Genomic DNA, 20,993 nt, shown 5'->3' with positions numbered 1-20,993 from the left:
TAAAGCAATAAATAAGTGTTTTTGTTTTTTTTTTTATTAATGTTTGGTCTTGGCAGAGCAGAAAAAAAACACATTGAAGTTCCACTGTGCTCCGTTTGACGTCTTTCATAGAACATAGAAATGACAACTATCTTGTTCCCTTCTTTTTAACTTAACTATAATAAGAATAACTATGATTGCACGACGACAGAAAACATGTAGCTCATCTTGAATGCAGTGTCTGGTGTGTAGGGTTCTGTTACTGTGAGGTCCCGAGTACGAGTCTCTTCCACAAGTCTTCCAGTATTACGTCTCTGTAACGTTCAAGTGCCAGAGCCAATGTAACCCTAGCGCTTCAACCGACGGCACTGCCGAGATTCCTCTTGCATACAACATGCTTAATTCACGTTCCAAAAAGGCACTGGTTACTGTAATCACCGGCCAAACAGCTCACGGTGACCTAGGTGGCCCGCAGCACTGCTGCTGTGAACACAGAATCGATGTCAATGAGGACACCTGCTGGCACTCTGAGGGCTTCTGACGGAGAAAGAAAAAGCAGTGCCTTGGCAGTTTTCTTGTGCTTACAGTCCAGTTCAGTGGCTCCGCTACCTCGTGGCCAGTACTAGATGCTGCTGCTGCTGCTGCTGCTGCTGCTGCTGCTGCTGCCTTGCCCCTGAATGTGCCAACCCCTTCTCTGCAGCCCCAGTGTCCCTCCAAGGGGAAAGAAATGCCCTTTGGTATTCCTTTATGTTGCTCGACTGGTGTTCCTGTAGACGGTCAGATTGAAGTATTGCTCCGTTGTAGTTTAGAATAATACAAAAAAAAAAAAAGAAACATGTCTGCACACCAAAACAAGCACCGGGAGGGAGCCGGGAGGGAGCCGGGGGGCGCCGTGAAGCGGCGCAGGCGGCAGTGATATGCATTTTCACGAAGGCTCTGCTGGAATGGCGAGGTAAGGTAGGTGTCATTTCTCGGTGACCGCTGCGGCCATGGGGGGTCGTATGGTCCCTCGCGCCGTCGCCGCCAGCTCCTCGATCTCCACGTTCAGCTTCCTGATGACCCACTCCATGGCTTCGCGGCCCTGGACCAGATCAGAGGAGACGTTAGCCCGTCGGAAGTGCTGAAGGAAGAAGCTGCACCAACACGACTGACTGCACAACATTTCTACGGTTCTTGTTTTTGTTTCTGAGCACTTATTTGTCAAAGCAGTTTTTCTTCTGCAGAAAAAGTACCTGCATTTCAAACCTTTGAAAAAAAAAAACATCTGTGTTGTGTGTTTTATGTGTATGAAACTCGTCAACTGAATCGTTTGGCGTCTGCTTGCTGATTAAACTGAACAGGTAGGTTTGAACCAGAGTAAAATACGATACTTTTCTATCGGTTGACAACAGATAATGTTCAGATTTTCCAGATTTTTTTTTTTTTCACCTCACAGGATCTCATCACTGTCCCAGCTCCAGAGAGTAGACTTATGTCACCCAAAGACTACTTTTATCTTCATTTTTCAACTGCGAGTGTTTACTGACAACAGTGAGGAGCGAGGACGTGTTGAACTGGCCGACAAACAAACTGCGAGCCTTCGAGTCTGCTTGCTGCCTGTTGCTGCGCTCCATTAACTTCTCCCAGCAACACAATAAACCAGATTTTCTGGCCCCGTCCGGGCGGATGCCACTGATCCAACAATCTCCTGCGAGGCTTCCTCACCACCGAGGCGCTATTTTGACCTTGAATTTTGACTTGTGCAACATGCGACGCTGCGATTGCTTCCAACGTTGTGATAAGTATCACCACAGATCTGTGAGGGATCGCTGTGCAGCTTGTGAAGGTTTGCCTTGCTGAAACGAGGTCAAATGTAAGCGGCGCTAAACTTCCTCTGAACGAATGAGCACATTAGCATGTGTGTGACTGAGAGTTTGATTGAGACCACTCAGTCCTAAAAATATATATATATACAATTACAGTGCGACTCAAATAGGTCTTTATTATAACCTGACAAAAACGTACACATGCTACTGTTCTAGAAGAATAAATAATATAATAAATTCTGATTATTTTATTTTTTTTACCTTTCCAGCATTGACAGAGATGGTGCTGGCCATAACTCCTTCCAAGTAACTGCTGAGACTGACTCCCTTCACAGAAATGATGGCCTCCTGGGTCAGAATGGTCCTGGAGCAAAGACAAAATAGGTGAAAAGTAAGAAAAACAGAAACACTTTAAAGTTATTTGGCATATTCCTCCGCAAAGAAGCACCTACTTGTCTTTGTCCTCAGGGTGGGGCTTGTACGTTAATTTTTCATCCACGGACACCATGTTCGTGAAAGTGATCTGTTAAAGACACACAAAAAAAAAAAAGTGTGAGGGCACCGCCTGCAGTAGGAACGTGGGAAAACTGTTATTTTGAAAAGGTTCTTTTTGTTACACGCGAGAATTGGACTTGCGAAACGAGCAAAACGCCATTCCGCAGATGTTTCATAGCTGGGCACACAAAGGCATACAGTAAATGCTCAGCTGTAGGCTAGATGTGACTCAAAGAGCGGAATTACAGGTTTGGTACGCGTATTCCACATTCTGTCCCACAAAGCCAGTAAGAACCTCCTAACTTCTATGCACTGATAGTGAGGCTCTTTAAATTCTGACATGAACCGCGGGTTCATTTTCCTTACGTTTGTGGACTGAAGTTCCAAAGTCTTCTCTTTCGGATCCACGACCGAGTGCTCCTGAATGTATGTGCACGACCGCGTGTTTCCAATGATCTGAAGACGGACATGGAGATTGGAGGCAAAGATTACAAACTGAAACATACATGCAGCGAAAGTGCATTCAAGCAGAGTCGACTTTAAGGCCCGAGGGAGCAGTTTTTGTATTTCAACTATTGCTGTCGTATCGGGTAAAAATACACAGATCTCGTTGAAAATAGCAATTAGCGTCCTTGTTCAGGCTTCGCTAGTTGTTTAATGATCAATTAGAATTCGTCAAAACTCCTGGCCAACTTGGATGCAACATGATATTGTTTTTTTTTTTTATGGAAACCATGTTGCATCTGTGCCATGACATGATTTAAAAAAATATTTGACAGGGCTATTAAGCGGTCACTGGAGGAGCTACTCCAGAAACTCCCCAGTGCAAAATACAACGGGGGACTAATGAGTTTCAAACCCAAAGTAGGATCACCAATACCAATGGCTGAAGTAGAATTACTTAATCTTTCTGTAGTGTGGTTTAAAAATGAGAGGCCAGTTACCTGTTCAAGATTGCGGACATGTTTGAGATGGTAAAGAATTACACTGATTCATTTCACAGGCTTAAACTAGAATGTATCTGCATCCTTCAATTTCACCGCAATGGTCCGGCCCGTGACAAAATCTACCCCCAGTCTTATCCTCATTATGTTGAGACGGTCACACGGGGGTGGTTCACGTGACATGTTGCACAAAGCGGCCACAAGTCTGTCACAGCCTGTCATTCCACTGACCCCCTGGTTTAAAATGGGGTGGACGTAGACGGAAAGTTACATCAAGTGCCGTTCGGGGTGACACCTCAGCCACGACAGCAATGCCACTATGGTGTCCTGAACAACATGAACTGTGGCACCGAGCCATGAACTGGTCGTTAACTCCAGTCAGGCACACCTCCACCACTACTTCTGGACTGGAATAGACCCTAGGGTGAAGGTCGCACTCCACTCCACACAATAGCATTAGATGATTTTTGATGAATGAGTCGATAGTGGTGTTTCACGCTGATCTAATCCCCACTGTGGCAGGAACAACGTGAAGATCAGGCGCACAAACATGCACTGCAGGTCACATTTTTCCATTTAGAGTTACACACACACACAAATCATGTGCGAAAGCGTGACACATGAGCCTCAAGGTTGCTGCAGCAGCTTTTTCTGCAGAGCTAGTCCTGCAGGCAGAGTTTGGTGTTTTTAGAAACTCACGGATTTCACGATGGATGGAAGACCCCACTCTGTGCTGAGGAGTCTTTTGCTGTGGAGGCGACCCCGTTTGTCGACGTTCCTGTCCAAAACGTCCACACCGATCACGCTGGGGTTCATGGGGTTGGGATACTTCTGCATAGCAGCCTTGGTCACCGTTTCCCAAGGGTGGCTGTTGATGTAACACAAAAGATTTTAGAGATTGCATTTTGAAAAAAAAAAGAAAAAAAAAAGTTGTTTTTCCGTCGTATTTTTGTTTTAAATGCCTAATTGTCCTTTGTCATGTAAATTGCGAGACGAATTTTTACGGTTTAAAAGAAAATCGTCCAGTTCATCCGTAATATCTTATGTATTCACTCGCAGGCTATGAATGGTTGTCACGGGAACACGTGAACGTAAAGCGCGCCGCGGTGACGCAATATGGGGGAAAGGTCGAGCGCGCCGAACCAGCGAGCCTGGTCCTGACCGGCGGATTATGCAATCTGGCGTCTCTGTAAAATCCCGCGACCGCCAGGTACCAAACGACAAGAACAATAGTTTACATATTTATTTATTTATTTTAGAGTGAAATAATGGTGTTTCAAATAATGCAATTTGCCTTTACCATCATGCTCGTCAGGATCGCCAATTTTTTTTTTTTTTTTTACATCAAACATTGACGACCGGGTGTTAACCAACACAGGTATAATACACGCTAACTTTAACAAGGCCCTACAATCACTGCTCTTACTCGGAAATTAGCTGAACGTGTTATTCAATAGCTGTCGTTAGGTAACACCCTCAACTACACGGCGAATCTTTTTTTTTTATTATTCCTGGCAGGCAAAACCAGTCGCGAGAAATTCTGGAGAATAGTCAAAAGCGCTACTCACTTAAATATGTGTTCTGATGTCCAGATCTTCATGGTTACAGCAGTAACTTGTCCGGTGCCGGCCGGTGTTAAGAAGATGTCGAGTGACGGATTAGCCGAAAACGGTCGCGATCCCACTGACAGACTGGAGCGGTGAACCACGTTGAAGGAGATCCGCAGCACCCCTCCCACTGTAGTCACATGAGTAGTGACGTACTTCCGGTAGCCGCTTTCGCCTCACACCGATATCTGTAGGCAACCTTGCCAGCGGTGGTCTCGGGTTAGCTGGAATGCCTTACGTATTTGTGATTATATTAACGAGTCTTCAAAGGGTGGAAAGCAACGTGGCCGCAGGCTTTAACATTTTCAAATGTCTTCCACGCGTGTAGAGACGTAACACTGCACCTACACCTTAGGTAACTTCTCATGTTACACAAGTCCGAGCAGTCAAGGTTGCTGCTACTAGCAAGTTGCTAGTGTTCTGCAACCTTGCTGTGCAAAATTAATCAGGGATCAGTACACTCGCAGAAACGTGTGTAGCTTTATTTTTCTTATTTTTATTTCGGTCCAGTACGTGTCCACTTACTGATTATATCGTTTTCAATAACTCGAGTTTTCTTTTTTCTTTTTTTTCTCCTTGCATTCAGATGGGCTGGGGCTGGGAGGGGGCATTGTATAATCTACATGTTAAATTCCTTTCAAAGTTGTTGGCCACACGAGTGTTTGCACCAGACCCTATTTTCAATTTCCCATTGTAAATTAACCTCCTTAGTGTGGTAAAAATCGACTCTGATACTATTGCCTACATTTGAGTGGGGATTACATGCAGTATTATCTCCACCAGTCCTGTTAATGAGTCTGGTGGACTGTGTCACAGGGACATCGACGCGTCGTGTCAGTTTATCTTACACTCTGGTAATCTCTGTGCAGCAGACTCTGGACAGCTGGGGTAAAGTGACAGTAGTGGGCAGTATCGCTATCACCGTGCTGTCAACAAACTGTCTATCACTGAGTTATTTTAGCCTAATTTTACTTCAAATAATGACATTGACATTGCTTTGCCCCGTAGAAGTTTTTTTTTTTTTTTTTTTTTTTTTACTGTTATAATTTGAATAGTACACAGAATATTGGTATTACAGCGTCAAGTGGATCAGGGCTGATTTAACAAGACTTCAGGATTTATTTTTTTTTTACACAACATATGGTTTAGTATTTATTTTATAAAAGAAAATGCATCAGGTCAAATATACATGCGCAAAAATATTTTCACAAAATATTATAAATGAAAACAATAGACATGACTATTAAAACATCAGAGCACCTTATATGAAGTAATGATAGCTAAATAAAACATTGGTATGACTTAAACAGCAGAAGAGTTCCTCTTAAGACTTAACACTGACAAAGTATTTTCTGCATCCTTCAAACAACAGCCAAACTCACACGCCACCTTATTCACTGAATCACTTCTACTCATCTACAGTGTCTTTGCTAGTTTCCATCCCTGTTTCCAGTTTAACTTCCATCCGAGTCTGGACTTCCATCCGAGTCTGGACTTTATCCATCATCGACACAGTTGGCCCCTCTTCTTCTTCATCCTCTGCTTCTGACTCTGAGTGAGCGGTGGCATCTTGATACTGTTGGTACTCGGACACCAGGTCGTTGAGGTTACTCTCAGCCTCCGTGAACTCCATTTCATCCATGCCTTCTCCCGTGTACCAGTGGAGGAAAGCCTTGCGTCTGAACATGAGCGAGAACTGCTCACCCACCCTCCGGAAGATCTCTTGAATGGCCGTGTTGTTGCCGATGAAAGTGGAGGCCATCCTGAGGCCTCTCGGCGGGATGTCGCACACTGCGACTTTGACATTGTGCGGGATCCAGTCCACAAAGTAGTTGTTGTTTCTCTGCTGCATTGCAAGCATCTGCTCGTCGACTTGCTTGGTGGACATCTTGCCACGGAATATGCCGGCCACGGTGAGGTAGCGGCCATTCCTTGGGTCACACGCTGTCATCATGTTGCGGGCGTCAAACATCTGTTGGGTGAGCTCTGGCACGGTGAGGGCTCGATACTGCTGGCTGCCGCGGGCTGTCAGGGGGGCAAAACCTGGCATGAAGAAGTGGAGGCGTGGGAAAGGCACCATGTTGACCGCCAGCTTCCTCAAATCGGCGTTGAGCTGTCCGGGAAATCTCAGCGAGGTGGTGACCCCACTCATGGTCATGCAGACCAAGTGGTTGAGGTCCCCGTAGGTCGGCGTGGTGAGTTTCAGCGTGCGGAAGCAGATGTCGTAGAGGGCCTCGTTGTCAATGCAGAAGGTTTCATCTGTGTTCTCCAGAAGCTGGTGGACCGACAGGGTGGCATTGTACGGCTCCACTACGGTGTCGGAGACCTTTGGGGAGGGCATGATGCTGAAGGTATTCATGATGCGGTCGGGGTACTCCTCCCTGATCTTGTTGATGATGAGCGTCCCCATGCCGGAGCCGGTGCCACCACCCAGAGAGTGAACCAGCTGGAACCCCTGCAGGCAGTCGCAGCTTTCGCTCTCATTCCTCACCCTGTCAACCACCTGCTCCACCAACTCCGCTCCCTCAGTGTAGTGACCCTTAGCCCAGTTGTTTCCAGCTCCAGAGTTCCCTGTAACACCAATTGCATGAGTGCAACTTGAAGTTTTTGTATTTATATCTTTTTAACAACAAAATAGTCAGTACTTTCGTGTTTCATGTGTCTACAACCAGTCGGCTGATGAGAGAATTTTGGCCACTATGGACGAACAAGATGACGGGCAGTCACTTGGTTGCAACCACCAGCCACCTGTACATGCCTTAAGATCTGATGACACCATTTTTAATGGTATGTCACTTATAAAATATTGCTCTTACATTTTTACGTTAATTATTGTTTACATATTAGTGGCAAAAACGGTTTTCTATGTATTCTCAATAAATGCTTATCAGTTTGTGAAATATTCCTTAAATAAAAAAAATTCTAATGACCTTACATTTACTCCTTGTTATTTATTTCTAAGATAACACATGAATGAGTTAGATGGAGAGTGGATGCCTGATAAATCTTTTTTTTTTTTTTTTTAAACTGCAACATTGGTGGATTTCCTCACCGTGGATGAAGTTGTCTGGTCTGAAAAGTTCTCCTATCCGGCTTCCTCTGATGCTGTCCATAGTCCCAGGCTCCAGGTCAATGAGAAGGGCTCTGGGCACATACTTACTTCCTGAAAACACGTTGGAGACATACTCTGTTACAGCTGTTATAGGAAATTGCAATCAAATTAAACAAAAATAAATCTCTTACCATGTGCCTCATTGAAGTAGACATTGACCCTTTCCAGTTGCAGGGAACTGTCGCCTTCATAGATGCCCGATGCATTGAGCCCATGTTCATCACTGATGACTTCCCAAAACTATTGAGCCAAATGCAAAGAACTAATGAAAGAACTGATTACACTAATGTTTGCATTCCTTCTCTAAAGTTAAAACAAAAAATAATGTTGTGCCCACAAAGATGACAACTACTACTACTAAATCATATAATACTCAAGATACTTGGTAGAATTTAAAACACTACATTTTTGGAATACCAAATTCTTCCTATTGTTAAATAGGCAAATGTGACTGTATTATCTTAAAGTTACTTTCTCCTTTTTGTGTTAGCCATGATAAAAAATGTCACACCCATTTGAGTCTCACTTTGGCCCTTATCTTCGCCTGAATGCCTGACAGGATACACCCTGTGTCACTCACAACTGTCTGTGGCACCACGCAATAACAAATACAAAAATGTACGCTGCTACTTATATTGATGTAAGATGTTTCTTTATGTTGTTTAAGCAAGATGTTATAATCTGTAGTTCTATCAAACATACAATATTTCAAGAAATACCTTGACAAATATATATATTTTTATGTATCTTCTCAAACATACACAAGTTATTTTGAACCCCTCACTATATGCATAGATTATTTGTATCTAACCGTAAAACTGGAATTGTACAAAATTACCTTTGAGCCGATCTGGTTGCCACATTGTCCAATTTGCAGATGTACAATTTCGCGCATGACGATCAGGCTACAGTACACAGAACAGCTGTGAGGGTCCGATAGTAATGAGCCCTCTTATACCACGCAAGTCATGATGTCATCAGTGATGACAGGAAGTGAGTGTTTCAAAAAGGCCACTGTAATTGAATTCACATGTAACTGAATAACTCTTTTTAGTTATTGAGAATGTCTCCCTGTCCTGTTTGGTGCTTCTAAATCTTACATTTTGCAAATACATGAACATTAGTTTATTAATCATTTATCGTCTAATGGCCTCGGTTCCCTTGTTACAATGGATAAGCTGCTAGAAAATAAATTTCAATGACATTGGGAGGTTTAATGACCTGACCTGCAGAAATCAGGTGATTTCAGGGTCACTCTGCAAGCACTCCTCATGCACTTAATCCATCTGGAAAATGCAACCTTAATGTAAATCCTTGATTCACCGTGGCTCTGCAATTGTAATGATACTTGGGTATGTTTCTTCTGTTTGTTTCTTTTAAATCCTACCTTGTTATACAGGAGCGGAATACCCCAACACAGAGAAGTTTTGCTGAGTATTTCCAGGACTTTTGAAGATTATTTTTGCATTTTCAACAACAACCACTTTCAGCGTTTTATATTAGAACAATAACCTGGTAAAATGTTCAACAGTAGTACCGTTATATGGAACATGCTACCATCTAGCGGGCTGTTAGTGCATGACAGGTTACTCAGAAGAGCCACAGAATGGTTAGAAATGAGTAATTAGTATTTAGTAAAATAACATTGCTGAATGACTCTCTGTCATATATTACTCATCACTTAAACCCTTACATCGTTCCATGCGCTCTCAGACCTGCTCAGTTATTATTCACTGCAAGGCTTGTGACAGAGGGGAAACTGGGTATTTGTGGTAAGAGTTCTACAACTGGGCAATGCACTACTTTCCAGTGAAAAAAATACCTTAGTGTCCTCTTTTAAAACTCTATTAAATAATATTTGTATAGGTTGACTTTTAACTTATCTTTTTTTCTTTTTTTTTTATCTCATTCTCTTCCATTTTTCTTTGTCTGTTTATTTGTTCATTTTTTCAGTGCAAGACAGGTGATGGAAAATGTCTTAGATTTTTTCTTAGAATGTGGACCAATCCCTTACCTCCAAATACATCTAATCTCAAATCGACATATTACATATTCCATATGTAATAGAAATGACAGCAATTATAAAGTACAAAATTTAGGACGCATATTTTTCCTCATCCTCATATCAAAGTCAAACAGGGAGGAACAAATCAGTACTTAGGTTAGTACAGTAACTTTCCGCTAATAAACTAGTCAAACCTGGTCAGTGCTTATATGCAGGCAGTCAACTGTGTATCAGCATAACATATCAGTCAAAACACAGTCAGCATAGTCAGGTAAAAAAAAAAAAAATCCAACGATGAGTTGAAATGGCAGAAACTGTTTCTGCAGTTTTAAATATTGTCTTTTCACTAGGTGATAGCATTTAAATGATAACTACCTCGGCTTCTTCAGTCATATGCTGCTGGGGTTCACTAGAGAGCCACAGTAGCATTTTGTTGTCATTGATGACCTTTATCTGTTTTGCCCCGAGCTCCATTCTCTTTCCTTTTGACGTATTTAGTGGGGGAGTGAGGTGTGTGTGTGTGTGTGTGTGTGTGTGTGTGTGTGTGTGTGTGTGTGTGTGTGTGTGTGTGTGCTCGTGCGTCTGTTCCCTTGCTGCATATTTTGTCTGTGTGTGGATGTTTTGTAGTGCACCATGTTTGTTGTGACTGTGTAAGCTGAGTGATGATAGGTAATGGAGGGATGTAACATATACACATGTACATATATATATATATGTATACTTATATATGTATTAATACATATATACAGATATCAATAAGAAAACAAATGTTCATGCTAAAGTGTATCTATCTGTCATAAGATTAGAACAACGGCGAAATGTTTACTTTGGTTTTACAAAAAAAATGCACATTAAAAACCAAATGTAAAAAAAATAATTCTGATGGCAGCAACCTTAGTCCAAGTCCCATGTATCCATTTTTAGATTTCATTTTTCAACAGCATATATAGCTGACTTCCAACACACATTTGGAAAGGAACACAAACAAACAAGGCTGCAGCAAACTGAGCTCAGAGAGCAGAACAAGCCCCTGGCTGGAAATGATGACACAGGTAAAGTGATTCTTGCCTAATATGGTCCATTAATGTGAACTGCAGCAATGACTTTGCTCTGTCTCTGCCAAGGTACTGCTTGTCAGCGCAGGCAAACCTGTTAATATAATTAATATTTGTAGAACAGTGATTTAAAAAAACAACAACATTTTTTCCCTCTCACACAATTTTGTAAATGATTTGTGATTTTATTGCTGCTGATTATTTGGGTGGATATCCATTTTCCTTCAAAGAGGGCGCCTCTCCCCTTCTGTACCTCTGCTTCATGACGCTCCGGGCAATCATGTGATCCAACCCTGCCTCATTCCAGATGCGTCAAGTTGTGCCAAGGAGGAAACCAAATTTATATCAAATCCAACTTCAAAATAAAACATTAATTTCGAATGCTTTTGCGTACTTTTTGGTGCATGGGATAAATGTTACAGTGAATTCAAATGCACATTGTTGACATTCTGTAATTAATTTGCATGTATGATGTATTTTACATCATATGCAGGAAATAAATATCTGTCTTTAAAGCGAGGATAAAGTGTTATCGTTCAGAGCGTACTTCCTATTTGTTGCGCAGCGAACATTATCATTGTTCAAATTTGAATATAATGACCAATCCAATTAGTCAGTATAGCGTATCAGTTAAGCACATTTGCAAATTTTCTTTATAATTGTATGGTTGCACATGTCTTTATAGTTTAATGGTTGCAAACTAAACACTCATCCAAATAATTCATTAGTAGGTCAGAAATGCTGTTCCACATTTTTTGGTCGGACTAATAAGATTCAAATACTCTATATTTTACATAATATTATGTTAAAAATAAATGCTGATCAAACAAGATTTTTGCACAAAAAGCTGACTATTTATGGACTGTAGGTGCAAGGTATTCATAGTACAATAAAACAAAGGCTGGTTTGATTTAATCTACTCAACATTCTAAGATTTTTTTTTATGGCGTCCTCTTTTCAGTAGAACTAATTCCAGTTTTGGGGCCCTGCTTTTCTTGATAAGAATTTGTCCGCGATGATAGCATTATGTAACAAGTACGCAAACACTTGAACACTTGAAAACTTTATCTTGAAAGGTGACTTGTGATATTTACTGCACTTCAAGTTTAAGGTTGTTTGATATTGTAATTTATATAGTAATATTATCATATTAAGATTAAATATTAATAGTATAGTTTCCTTTTTTTTTTTTTTTTTAACCATAGTTTACCTTTCTTGAGCCAATTCCATTCCAAAATAACAAGTCAATGCATTTGTTTGAATCGGTTATGTTTGTGGTGACATTCTGTATTCACATTTTTTAATATATTTTTTTTAAACTAAAATTGTCAATAACTTGTCCCTTGTCACGTTTTCCCACAGCATGAGCTAGCTTGTTTGACAGTGGCGTGCGGGACTTTACTGTGAAAGTTCCCCACGGAAGTCGAAATTGTCCTCCCCGGAAACTTGACCACCAATTCTTCGTTCACAGGGTTCCGTGAGAGCCGTTTGCCCCACCCCACCTCTTCAGCGCTATCTATCTCAATGTACAATTCTTACAGGGGGGAGAAAAGGGGGCATAATAATTCAGAGGAACGTCGCAAAGAAACGATTCTCCACTCTTCGGGCTCGTCACCGGAGCGGACGCGGCCTCCCTGCGGCAAAGGACTGCCTCGCCGTCGGATCAGTGATTGAAAACACCGCGGTACGTTCATGTATCATGCACATGTAACAATAATCTACCATACGGACTCAAAGGGAATAACCAAACGCCGAGAGACTTGACAGCGGACTGAACCTGCGTCAAACGGGGGGAAATAACTGGAGGATTTCCACCGAAATCACCTGGATAACATTTTAGCGTCGCATTCAAGGACACCCGAGCTGCCCCAAAAAGCGCCTTTGCTAGCGCGGAGGAGCTTTCCGATGTGAGGAGAAATACAAATAGGCGTTCGAGAGAGAGAAAAGGGGACGGAGAAGGGGCCTGCTCTCGGCTCTGGTCGAATCCTTCGAAAAGAAAAAAAAGGGGGAAAAAAAAAAAAAAGAGAGAGAGAGAGAGCAAAAGAAACAGGCAGCCACCGGCATCTATATTCGTGGTGAGGAGACACATTTTGACATCGAGCGAAAGGAGGAATATTTGCAACAAGGTTGCTAACGCCGACGCCGACGAGCCGCCCCAGAAAACGGCGGAGATAATGTGATAGAGACAGAAGCCCCGGTGTAGCCTGGTGATTCACATGCCGTCATTTTCAGAGGCAATATTTATTATTTTCTAATTTTTTTTTACCCCCACCTCCTTCCAAGCCACGCGCCGATGTTCTAACCGGAGACTCCAAACAAGCCCTGTAACACAATAACCTTCTTAAGTCGGTCTATTTGACGTGGGGGAAGAAGGTCGAGGAGGAGGAGGAGAAGGAGGAGGAGGAGGAGGAAGAAGAAGAAGAGGGGTCTCCTGGTTGTGAGTGGAAATGAACTGGATGGCAGTGTGACATGTCTGCCGAAGATGGGGTCCGGGGGCGACGTTTGCTAAGAATATCAACCATTTAACACATGCAGAGAGATTGGAAAGCCCTTTGAAAAGGGGTTGGGGGGGGGGGACGTTCATTCATCTCCGTTGCAGAAGCCTCCCATCAGCGCTCACGTTAACGTTGATGACTTCATTGCGGATTTACAGTGAAAAAACAACAACAGTCAAATACACGAGATTTGGGACCTGAGAGGGCAGCATCTTGGCTTCTGTCCCACTCTTCCCGTGACCTCCTGCTGATAATTTGCCAGCAAATAGCCACATCCATCCGCTGGCACGTTTGGTGACCACCCCCCCACAGCCCACCGTTCATCACCTAGCAGGTCTTCAGGTCTGGCAGCGTGGATGTCACCCATCTAGAGCCAGGAGTTCCTCCTGCTGGGCCCCGGCTCTAGGAATTTAGGATTAATTGATTTCTGTTCTTTCAAAAAAAAAAAAAAAAGAAGGAGGAGGAGAAGAAGACGAGGAGAGGAGGAGAGAAGGAGAGAAAAAACATCTTGCAATCAACGGCCTTCTGCTGCTTTTCACGCAAACACCCATCCCACCTGCCTCTCCCCTGGACCTGACGCTGGGTTTCTGGGAAGATGGGCTGCCTTGGCAATAGTAAGACTGAAGACCAACGGAATGAGGAGAAGGCGCAGAGGGAAGCCAACAAAAAGATCGAGAAGCAGCTCCAAAAAGACAAACAGATATACAGGGCCACACACCGGCTACTACTATTAGGTAGGTTGTTTGTGTCTGTCTCTTCTGTGTGTGTGTGTGTGTGTGTGTGTGTGTGTGTGTGTGTGTGTGTGTGTGTGTGTGTGTGTGTGTGTGTGTGTGTGTGTGTGTGTGTACGTACGTGCGGGCCTGAAAACAGTAGAGCATGTCCAGCCTGTTTATGCACAAGTAGTGATACCCGGTACTCGAGACCATTTCCTGGTACGAGAGGGTTCTTCTTCAGCAGCAGCAGCAGCAGCAGCAGCAGCACCCAGAAATGATGCGGTGGCATGATGTCACCGCATCATTTGGCTCGCTGTGTCTTGACACAGGACAGTGGAGGAGCAGGAGCACGATGACACAATGTGAGAGACAGTAGAGGCGGCAGACAGTGAGCAGAGACTCGGAGGTCAGCTATAGTCATATTTTTATATATATATATATACACACACACACACACACACACACACATATATATATGTGTGTGTGTGTGTGTGTGTGTGTATATATATATATACAGTTTATATGTGTATATATACATACATAAATAGATATACATATTGGGGATGTTAGCAATTGATTGATTATCGATTAATTGTCGATTACGAATTTAATCGATTAAATAAAATTTAAAATTAGTCGCAATTAATCGAAAATCTTTTCCACAGGTTTTCCACTTTTTCAGGTAGTTAATATCATTGTAACAGTGTAGTGACATGAAAGAGCAATTCACCCGTAGATACTGTGACGGTCATAATATACCTAGAACAAGTTACTTTTAAACCACTTTTTTTTTTAAAAAACAAACACAAAAAAAGTTGAAATGTCACCCATTTGAAGTCAACTTAAAATCGGAGGATAAATGTTAAAGGTGTTTTTCCTGTTCTCTAACGTATTAATGGGTCACATTGGACCCTTAACATGATTTAAGGGTTCCTTACGCAGTTTTCATCGTGAAATTTAGGTTCTCAGGAAATATCGCCGCTTATCAATTAATCGTTAAACGATCAATGAGGTCAATCAACAAACGATGAATGAATTAATCAATAATTTGCATCCCTACATATAGATATAGATATAGATATTGACACACATATACATACATATAAGTAAATATATATATTTGCCAGGTTCCATGTAAATTAATGAGTTGTTGCATTTTAGTTTAAGCCTCAGACCTTCGCCTGGAATTATTTGGATTTGTAGGCCGCATGCTCAGATTGAGTAACCGTTTCATTCTGTAACTATTTAACCCCCCTGCGATTTTCTTTTGGTGAATCAGTTTCTATCTTTATCACCCAGACTTCCGTCTGCCGTCACACGCTGTGAACTCCAAGGCCATAACTAGTATCCTTGCTAAGCCTCTCAGAGTACTGAGGGCAAATTAGGATTACGACAGGGATTATTAGCGAGCTTCCCACGGACGACCGTCCCGTTCACCCTAATCTGAAACTGATCCGAGATTTTGAACTCTTTCACTTAAAGCCCCTCCTGATAGCTCCTCTCATCCAGGGCGGGATGTCCCACGGCCTGGCTTCTCTCTTCCGTTGCCCCCTGTGTGATACGGCAGGTTGGAATGTTGGAGAATTTCATTTAGCACCATTTTTACAGGTCTACGTTAATCTTGTCCTCGTAGCTCCCTTGCAACCGCTCCATCTGGAAGCATTGATGGTTGGATCATTTTCTCCAGTCAAAGTACCAATCAATCAGATGAAGGTTCCATATTCCACCCATTTAAGATCTTTATTTTTCGTTTCAGACTGGCATAATTATTACAAATAAAACTAAACATCTCCAGAAACATTTTAGCTCCGTTGGCTGCCTCCCACAAAACTGCTCTACTTTATGTAGCTTTGTTGTGGAAGTCTCGAATAGAATATCCTTTGTTTAGAAAGCGGATGAAGACGGCGGATGCAAGGTGGTGAGGCTGGTTAAATAACTATGTGACATCACAAAGGGCTTCTTTTCCAGAGCTGCGTGCAGCAAGCGTTTCCTGTTTCGGCAGATCATTTACTAGCATTTAGAGATGCCAACCGTTAGCGAAGAGAACTTTGCATGATCTGACCTTTTAAAAATCAGCAGGTTCTCTGTTCGTCCCTCCGCCGAAAGAAAAGTTCACACACTACCAGCCCGAACGGCACATTTAGCATCGTAAATCCCTGGCCGAGGCGTTGACATTGTATATTTTTGTCTTGGCTGCTGGAAAACTCAGCGGGCCCAGCTGGGAAATGTTGCACTAAACTAAATGCATTTTTTTTGTGTTGTGTCAGAAGCTACAAATTGAAAGTGTCTTGTTGTTTTGTAACAAGGGGCAGCCGCAGCTGTCAGACGTCCTCTCCTTGGCTTTACCCTATCGCTAGTTTAAAAAAATAAATAAATAAATAAAAATACGGGCACGCTCGGTTCCAGCCTCACCTGGCCTCTATCGTGTGCTCGGAGGTTCCGGTGTTGCTTTTGTGTAACACAATGGAACCCGGCAGCAAAGTGTTGAGGTAACACGCCGCTGAGTCGGTGGCTCTTTCTTTTCTTTTCTTTTCTCCTGGCGCTGGATCCAGTGTGCAGCGATCTCCCCTTGCTGAAACATAATGCTGACCCCGTCCCTCTGCCTTCTTCTCGCTCACAGGGGCTGGCGAATCCGGGAAAAGCACAATAGTCAAGCAGATGCGAATATTGCACGTCAACGGCTTCAACGCAGAGTAAGTGTCCGCTTCCTGATTTCTTGCACATCCCATTCTACACGAAAGCAGCGGCGCAACGGTGGACCGCGCGCATATTTACGCACTTACTCGGCTTTTTTTTTTTTTTTTTTCTTGAAAACGATACAGGTGGCAAAGCCGAATGATTAGGGGGGTGCGGCCGCAGGAGCTATTTGTTGACCAAATACCTTAATAAAGTGTTGATGTTTTGGGATGAGCGCCGATGCGTTCACGGTCACAAATGAAAGTGACGACTGGGAAACGGTGGCATCGCCGAGCGGTCGGCAAAGACGGGCCACATTGTCGGCAGTGTTGAGAAGTTGTAGGAAAGCGAGTTGGACGCGACCAAGACGGAATCGATGCGCAGGTTGTGCTGTTTGCAGCGCCGCGCCCGACTCGAGGGCTTTTTTTTTTTCAACTCGGGACCAAATAAAGTCCTCCACCGAAATAATCATGAAGGTTCAATTGGGGGAAAAAAAGAAAAAAGAAAAGATCAGCAGATGAATCTCCCAGTGTCAAAATAAGCAACTCTGTTAGCACATTACAAAATTGTTATTCATTCGTTCTTATCTCTGTTTAAATATATGAAAAAAAAAAAAAAAATCCCAAGCAGCTAAATTTAGAAGGACGAAGGGTTATTAACGTGTTGCCTGGCTCTCACACAGTGTTGTTTGTTACATTTTAAACTCATGTGGTTACATGCTTAAAAAAAAAACCCTGACATCCCTGGCCTTTTCAGTTTTGGCCGGATTAGCTTTTTTTTTTTTTTTTTTGGATCAAACACCCCAAAGTTCTTTCCTTCTTTATCTCTTCATTTCTCATGGAAGTCTTTCCCGGGGCGGCCTGTCTTGTGAATTTCCTCAAACTGGAGCTGGAGTTGATGCGATGGAAAAGAAAGTCACGTTTTTTTCTATTCATAATCCCTGCTCTCCTAGAAAGGTTTTTTTTATTTTTTTTTTTTTCGGGGTGATGGTGGTGGTGGTGGGGGGTTGTAGCAGGAGCATCATCGTGTGCTTATTTTTGGGCCGTGCCAAAAAGATGCCCCCCTCGCAGGCCCGGATGCTCCGGGGGCGGGGGGGTTGGTGACAAATCCACAGTTGGCTGTCGCTTCCTAGACGTGTTAAGCTGGAGGGCTGCTTGCACCCCTCTGGGCCAGGGGTATTCACCTTGGTGGGGGCCTCCCCTTCAGCTGGAGGTAGGTGTCTGGAGGAAAGTGGAGGTGATGTGCGGTGACACGGCGAGGAGGGGAGCTCTGGATGGAGATGGAGAAGGAGACCACGGCGCTGCCGGCGTTGTTCGCTGATCCGTTTTGCTCGGGAGATTTTTTTTTTGTTTCTTTTGAATAAACTGGAGACAAAGTAGGAGGGCGGGGCCAGTTCCCCTGAGACGGCCTCATGCAATTTGAATGCCGTTGTCTCGTGAGGACATAATCAGTTCAATCTTTCCTCCTTGTTGTGTTCATTTGTTCATATATTCAATTTGGAACGATTCATCTGTTGGAGTTTGAAGCCTTTCACGATCCATTGTAGGAAAAGAAAGTATGGTGGCTCTGTTGTGGATACTTATTGATTGATTCACAGCTTCTTCTTTTTTTTTTTGGTTAACATTATTTGCGTTACCTAATTGTTTGTCCACTGACAGAGAATCAGATAAATTGCTTTATACTCGATCCGGGTCTTCAATAAAATCCCACTGTCTGTTTGCGTCTCAGATTATTCAGCTGTTTGCTTTCTGGATTCATCTGCTTCATCTCCTGACTGAAATCTTCGACTCGTCGCTTCCGCGTTCACGTCTGTGCGGTTATACAGTTTGGACTTCCAGAACGTCCCGCGACAAAAGACACCAACGCGCTCTTAACGGAGCGCCGGCCCGCGGTCCGAGCGTCTCCCCTTCACCCCGACCACACCAAGACAAAGTCACAACATACACAAAGATGTCCATTTATCCCCCCCAACCTCCGACCCCCCTCCCCCGGGCGGAGGCAAAGTCTTCCCGCTTAACGCGGGTGTTACTGAGTGACTCGAGCAGCATGGACTGGGAGCCGCCGGCGCTGCTGGAATGTCCAGAGAACACAAGCAGGCAGCGAGCTCAAACAAGCGCGCACAATGGTGCGATTTGTTTAGCGTTGCTCTGATTGCGCCCAGATATTCGCCCGTGGCCCGTTCGGAAGAATCGGCCACTGCGCAGGTGCCCGATTGTGAAAGCGCCTCCCCGAGGTTTGTTCCCGCCGGGAGGAACTCGCTATCGAGCACGACGCGACATTGCTGCACTTGTGTAAGAATTAAACAGAGCGCCGGCTGCCAGGGACGTCGGGAAATGTCCAAAGCACGCAGTCTTGCCTTTGTCTTGTCTGCGGGACGCAAATAGTCTTGGTTGGATTTTTAGCTCCAGGCTGTCGCAGGAAGCGGCGAAAAACACTTCTTCATCGTTTTTTGGACAGCCGTTGTTTTCTTTTTGCACGTAAAATACAAACTGAGGACACCGTAGACGGGCGTCGTCGTATTGTGAAGAAGGGATGGGATCTCTGAGCTTCACTGCGTGTTAGCAACGGAAGTTAATCACCCAACAGTCGATTGGCCGGCCAGCACTGTTCCCACAACTGGCTCAGTAGGGACGTTTAAATTCTCATTTAATCTGATCAATAGTCTCGATTTTTTTTTTATGCAACTCCATGTGTACAAAAAAAAAAAGATGGCCGCTTCAAATAAGATGGAACCTGAATGTGTTTTAAAAATGAATTTTTAACCAACTGATTAATTAATGATTGGGGCTATTTCACTTTCTTGGAGGAAGTTAGACTTCCAGTCCAGTCAGGATTTTAAATTGATGGTTAACGAAATGAAATTTTTGCACAACTGTGAGTTCGAACCAGTTTTTTCTTCTTCTTCTTCTTTTTTTTTGAAGGTTTGACATTCACACGAGCAATAAGTGTAATTGAAGTGCGCAGACACTTTCAATATGATGCAAATGCTGGGTTGTTTTTACTCTTGGATGTCATGCATTGCACATTTCCAGTTAACATGTGACACAATTTCTCTGTTCTTTAAAGGGAGAAAAAGCAGAAAATTCACGATATCAAAAACAACATTAAAGAAGCTATAGAGGTAAGTTTGTTCCTGGTCACTGCCCTCTTTGAGTCCTTTTGGAGCAATGTGCTGATATTGAAGTGCTGTTTAATATCCTGTAAAATAAACCTTTCATTAAATAAAGTTTTGTAACTAATGCAAATTGTCGCAACGTTTTAAAATACTGACAGATTCACATTTTTCACTTTACGGTTTGGCAACATGAGCTAATCATGACATTGTTGTGACATTACGAGCTGACATCAACGCTGCTGTGTTTCTCAACATTTTCGAGTTTTTCTCATGAATCTTTCTCTCCTCTGCTTCCTCCAACCCAGACGATTGTAGCTGCCATGTCGACGCTCACACCGCCGTGCCAGTTAGCCAGCCCTGCCAACCAATTCCAAATCGAATACGTCATGAAGCTGGCCAACCAGAAGGATTTTGAGTTTCCCTCGGTGAGTTTCCTCCTCCTCCTCCTCCACCGACTCTCACCGCTCGGCTGACTTCTCCCACTATTATTGTTATTTCTTTGTTCTTTTTAGCCGATGGCCTAACGCTGTTAAGTCTGCGTAATAAAGTTAATGTCTGGCCGGCTTGTTTTGTTCTTCCTTTTGTGAGCAGCGCGAGCTCTGATTGGTTTAGAGCATTTGCTTCCCCCTATTTCGGACCATCTGTAGCGGAATAGCCAGAGTTCAGTGCAGAGTTCGAACACAAGTGTGTGGTGTGAGAGTGTCACAGCTCAGCCTTAACATCAACTCACCCTACTATTGTAATTATTATTATTACATTATCATTATCATTATCATTATTATTATTATTATTAGTAGTAGTAGTAGTAGTAGTAGTAGTAGTGGTAGACCGTGAGTGTTTAAATCTCTTTGTTCAAGAGCAAAGTCACACCTGCCGTGTTTTCCACGAGTCATTAAGTTGCGGTTGCACAGCGATGAAGGCTGGGCGTGCGATTCCCCCTCCGGACCTGCGGTGGCGGCGCAGCGCCCGCAGGTAGCTAATCAGCAGGTGCG

General features: G+C 43.3%; 3 protein-coding genes across 3 annotated transcripts in view; 1 reads left to right on the top strand and 2 right to left on the bottom strand.

The window, feature by feature from the left end:
* Positions 1–653: 653 nt before the first annotated feature.
* prelid3b (PRELI domain containing 3) lies at positions 654–5,254 on the bottom strand. The gene is made up of 6 exons (XM_076025235.1): positions 4,792–5,254; positions 3,923–4,091; positions 2,646–2,735; positions 2,237–2,307; positions 2,046–2,148; positions 654–1,060 (listed from the first exon to the last, which is right to left on the bottom strand). Exons 1-6 carry the CDS (start codon positions 4,821–4,823, stop codon positions 944–946), a joined length of 582 nt encoding a protein of 193 aa, XP_075881350.1. The 5' UTR covers positions 4,824–5,254; the 3' UTR covers positions 654–943.
* Positions 5,255–5,969: 715 nt separating this feature from the next.
* Positions 5,970–8,892, bottom strand: tubb1 (tubulin, beta 1 class VI). Its single transcript, XM_076025232.1, has 4 exons — positions 8,781–8,892; positions 8,074–8,182; positions 7,883–7,993; positions 5,970–7,401 (listed from the first exon to the last, which is right to left on the bottom strand). Exons 1-4 carry the CDS (start codon positions 8,835–8,837, stop codon positions 6,239–6,241), a joined length of 1,440 nt encoding a protein of 479 aa, XP_075881347.1. The 5' UTR covers positions 8,838–8,892; the 3' UTR covers positions 5,970–6,238.
* A 3,573-nt stretch (positions 8,893–12,465) lies between these two features.
* Positions 12,466–20,993, top strand: part of LOC142887518 (guanine nucleotide-binding protein G(s) subunit alpha-like) — a 29,840-nt gene continuing 21,312 nt past the window's right edge. Inside the window, exons 1-4 of the mRNA XM_076025230.1 lie at positions 12,466–14,231; positions 16,831–16,903; positions 19,953–20,007; positions 20,307–20,426. Coding sequence (XP_075881345.1) covers positions 14,093–14,231; positions 16,831–16,903; positions 19,953–20,007; positions 20,307–20,426 — 387 coding nt within the window. The 5' untranslated portion in view covers positions 12,466–14,092. The remainder of the gene's footprint in view (positions 14,232–16,830; positions 16,904–19,952; positions 20,008–20,306; positions 20,427–20,993) is intronic.

This window comes from Nelusetta ayraudi, unplaced genomic scaffold, assembly GCF_046127955.1.
Source record: "Nelusetta ayraudi isolate G7.1 ecotype Tasmania unplaced genomic scaffold, CSIRO-AGI_Nayr_v1 ptg000017l, whole genome shotgun sequence".
NCBI classification, from domain to species: domain Eukaryota; kingdom Metazoa; phylum Chordata; class Actinopteri; order Tetraodontiformes; family Monacanthidae; genus Nelusetta; species Nelusetta ayraudi.
Note: the sequence above shows the minus strand (reverse complement) of the source record. Positions and strands in the feature narration are given on the sequence as shown.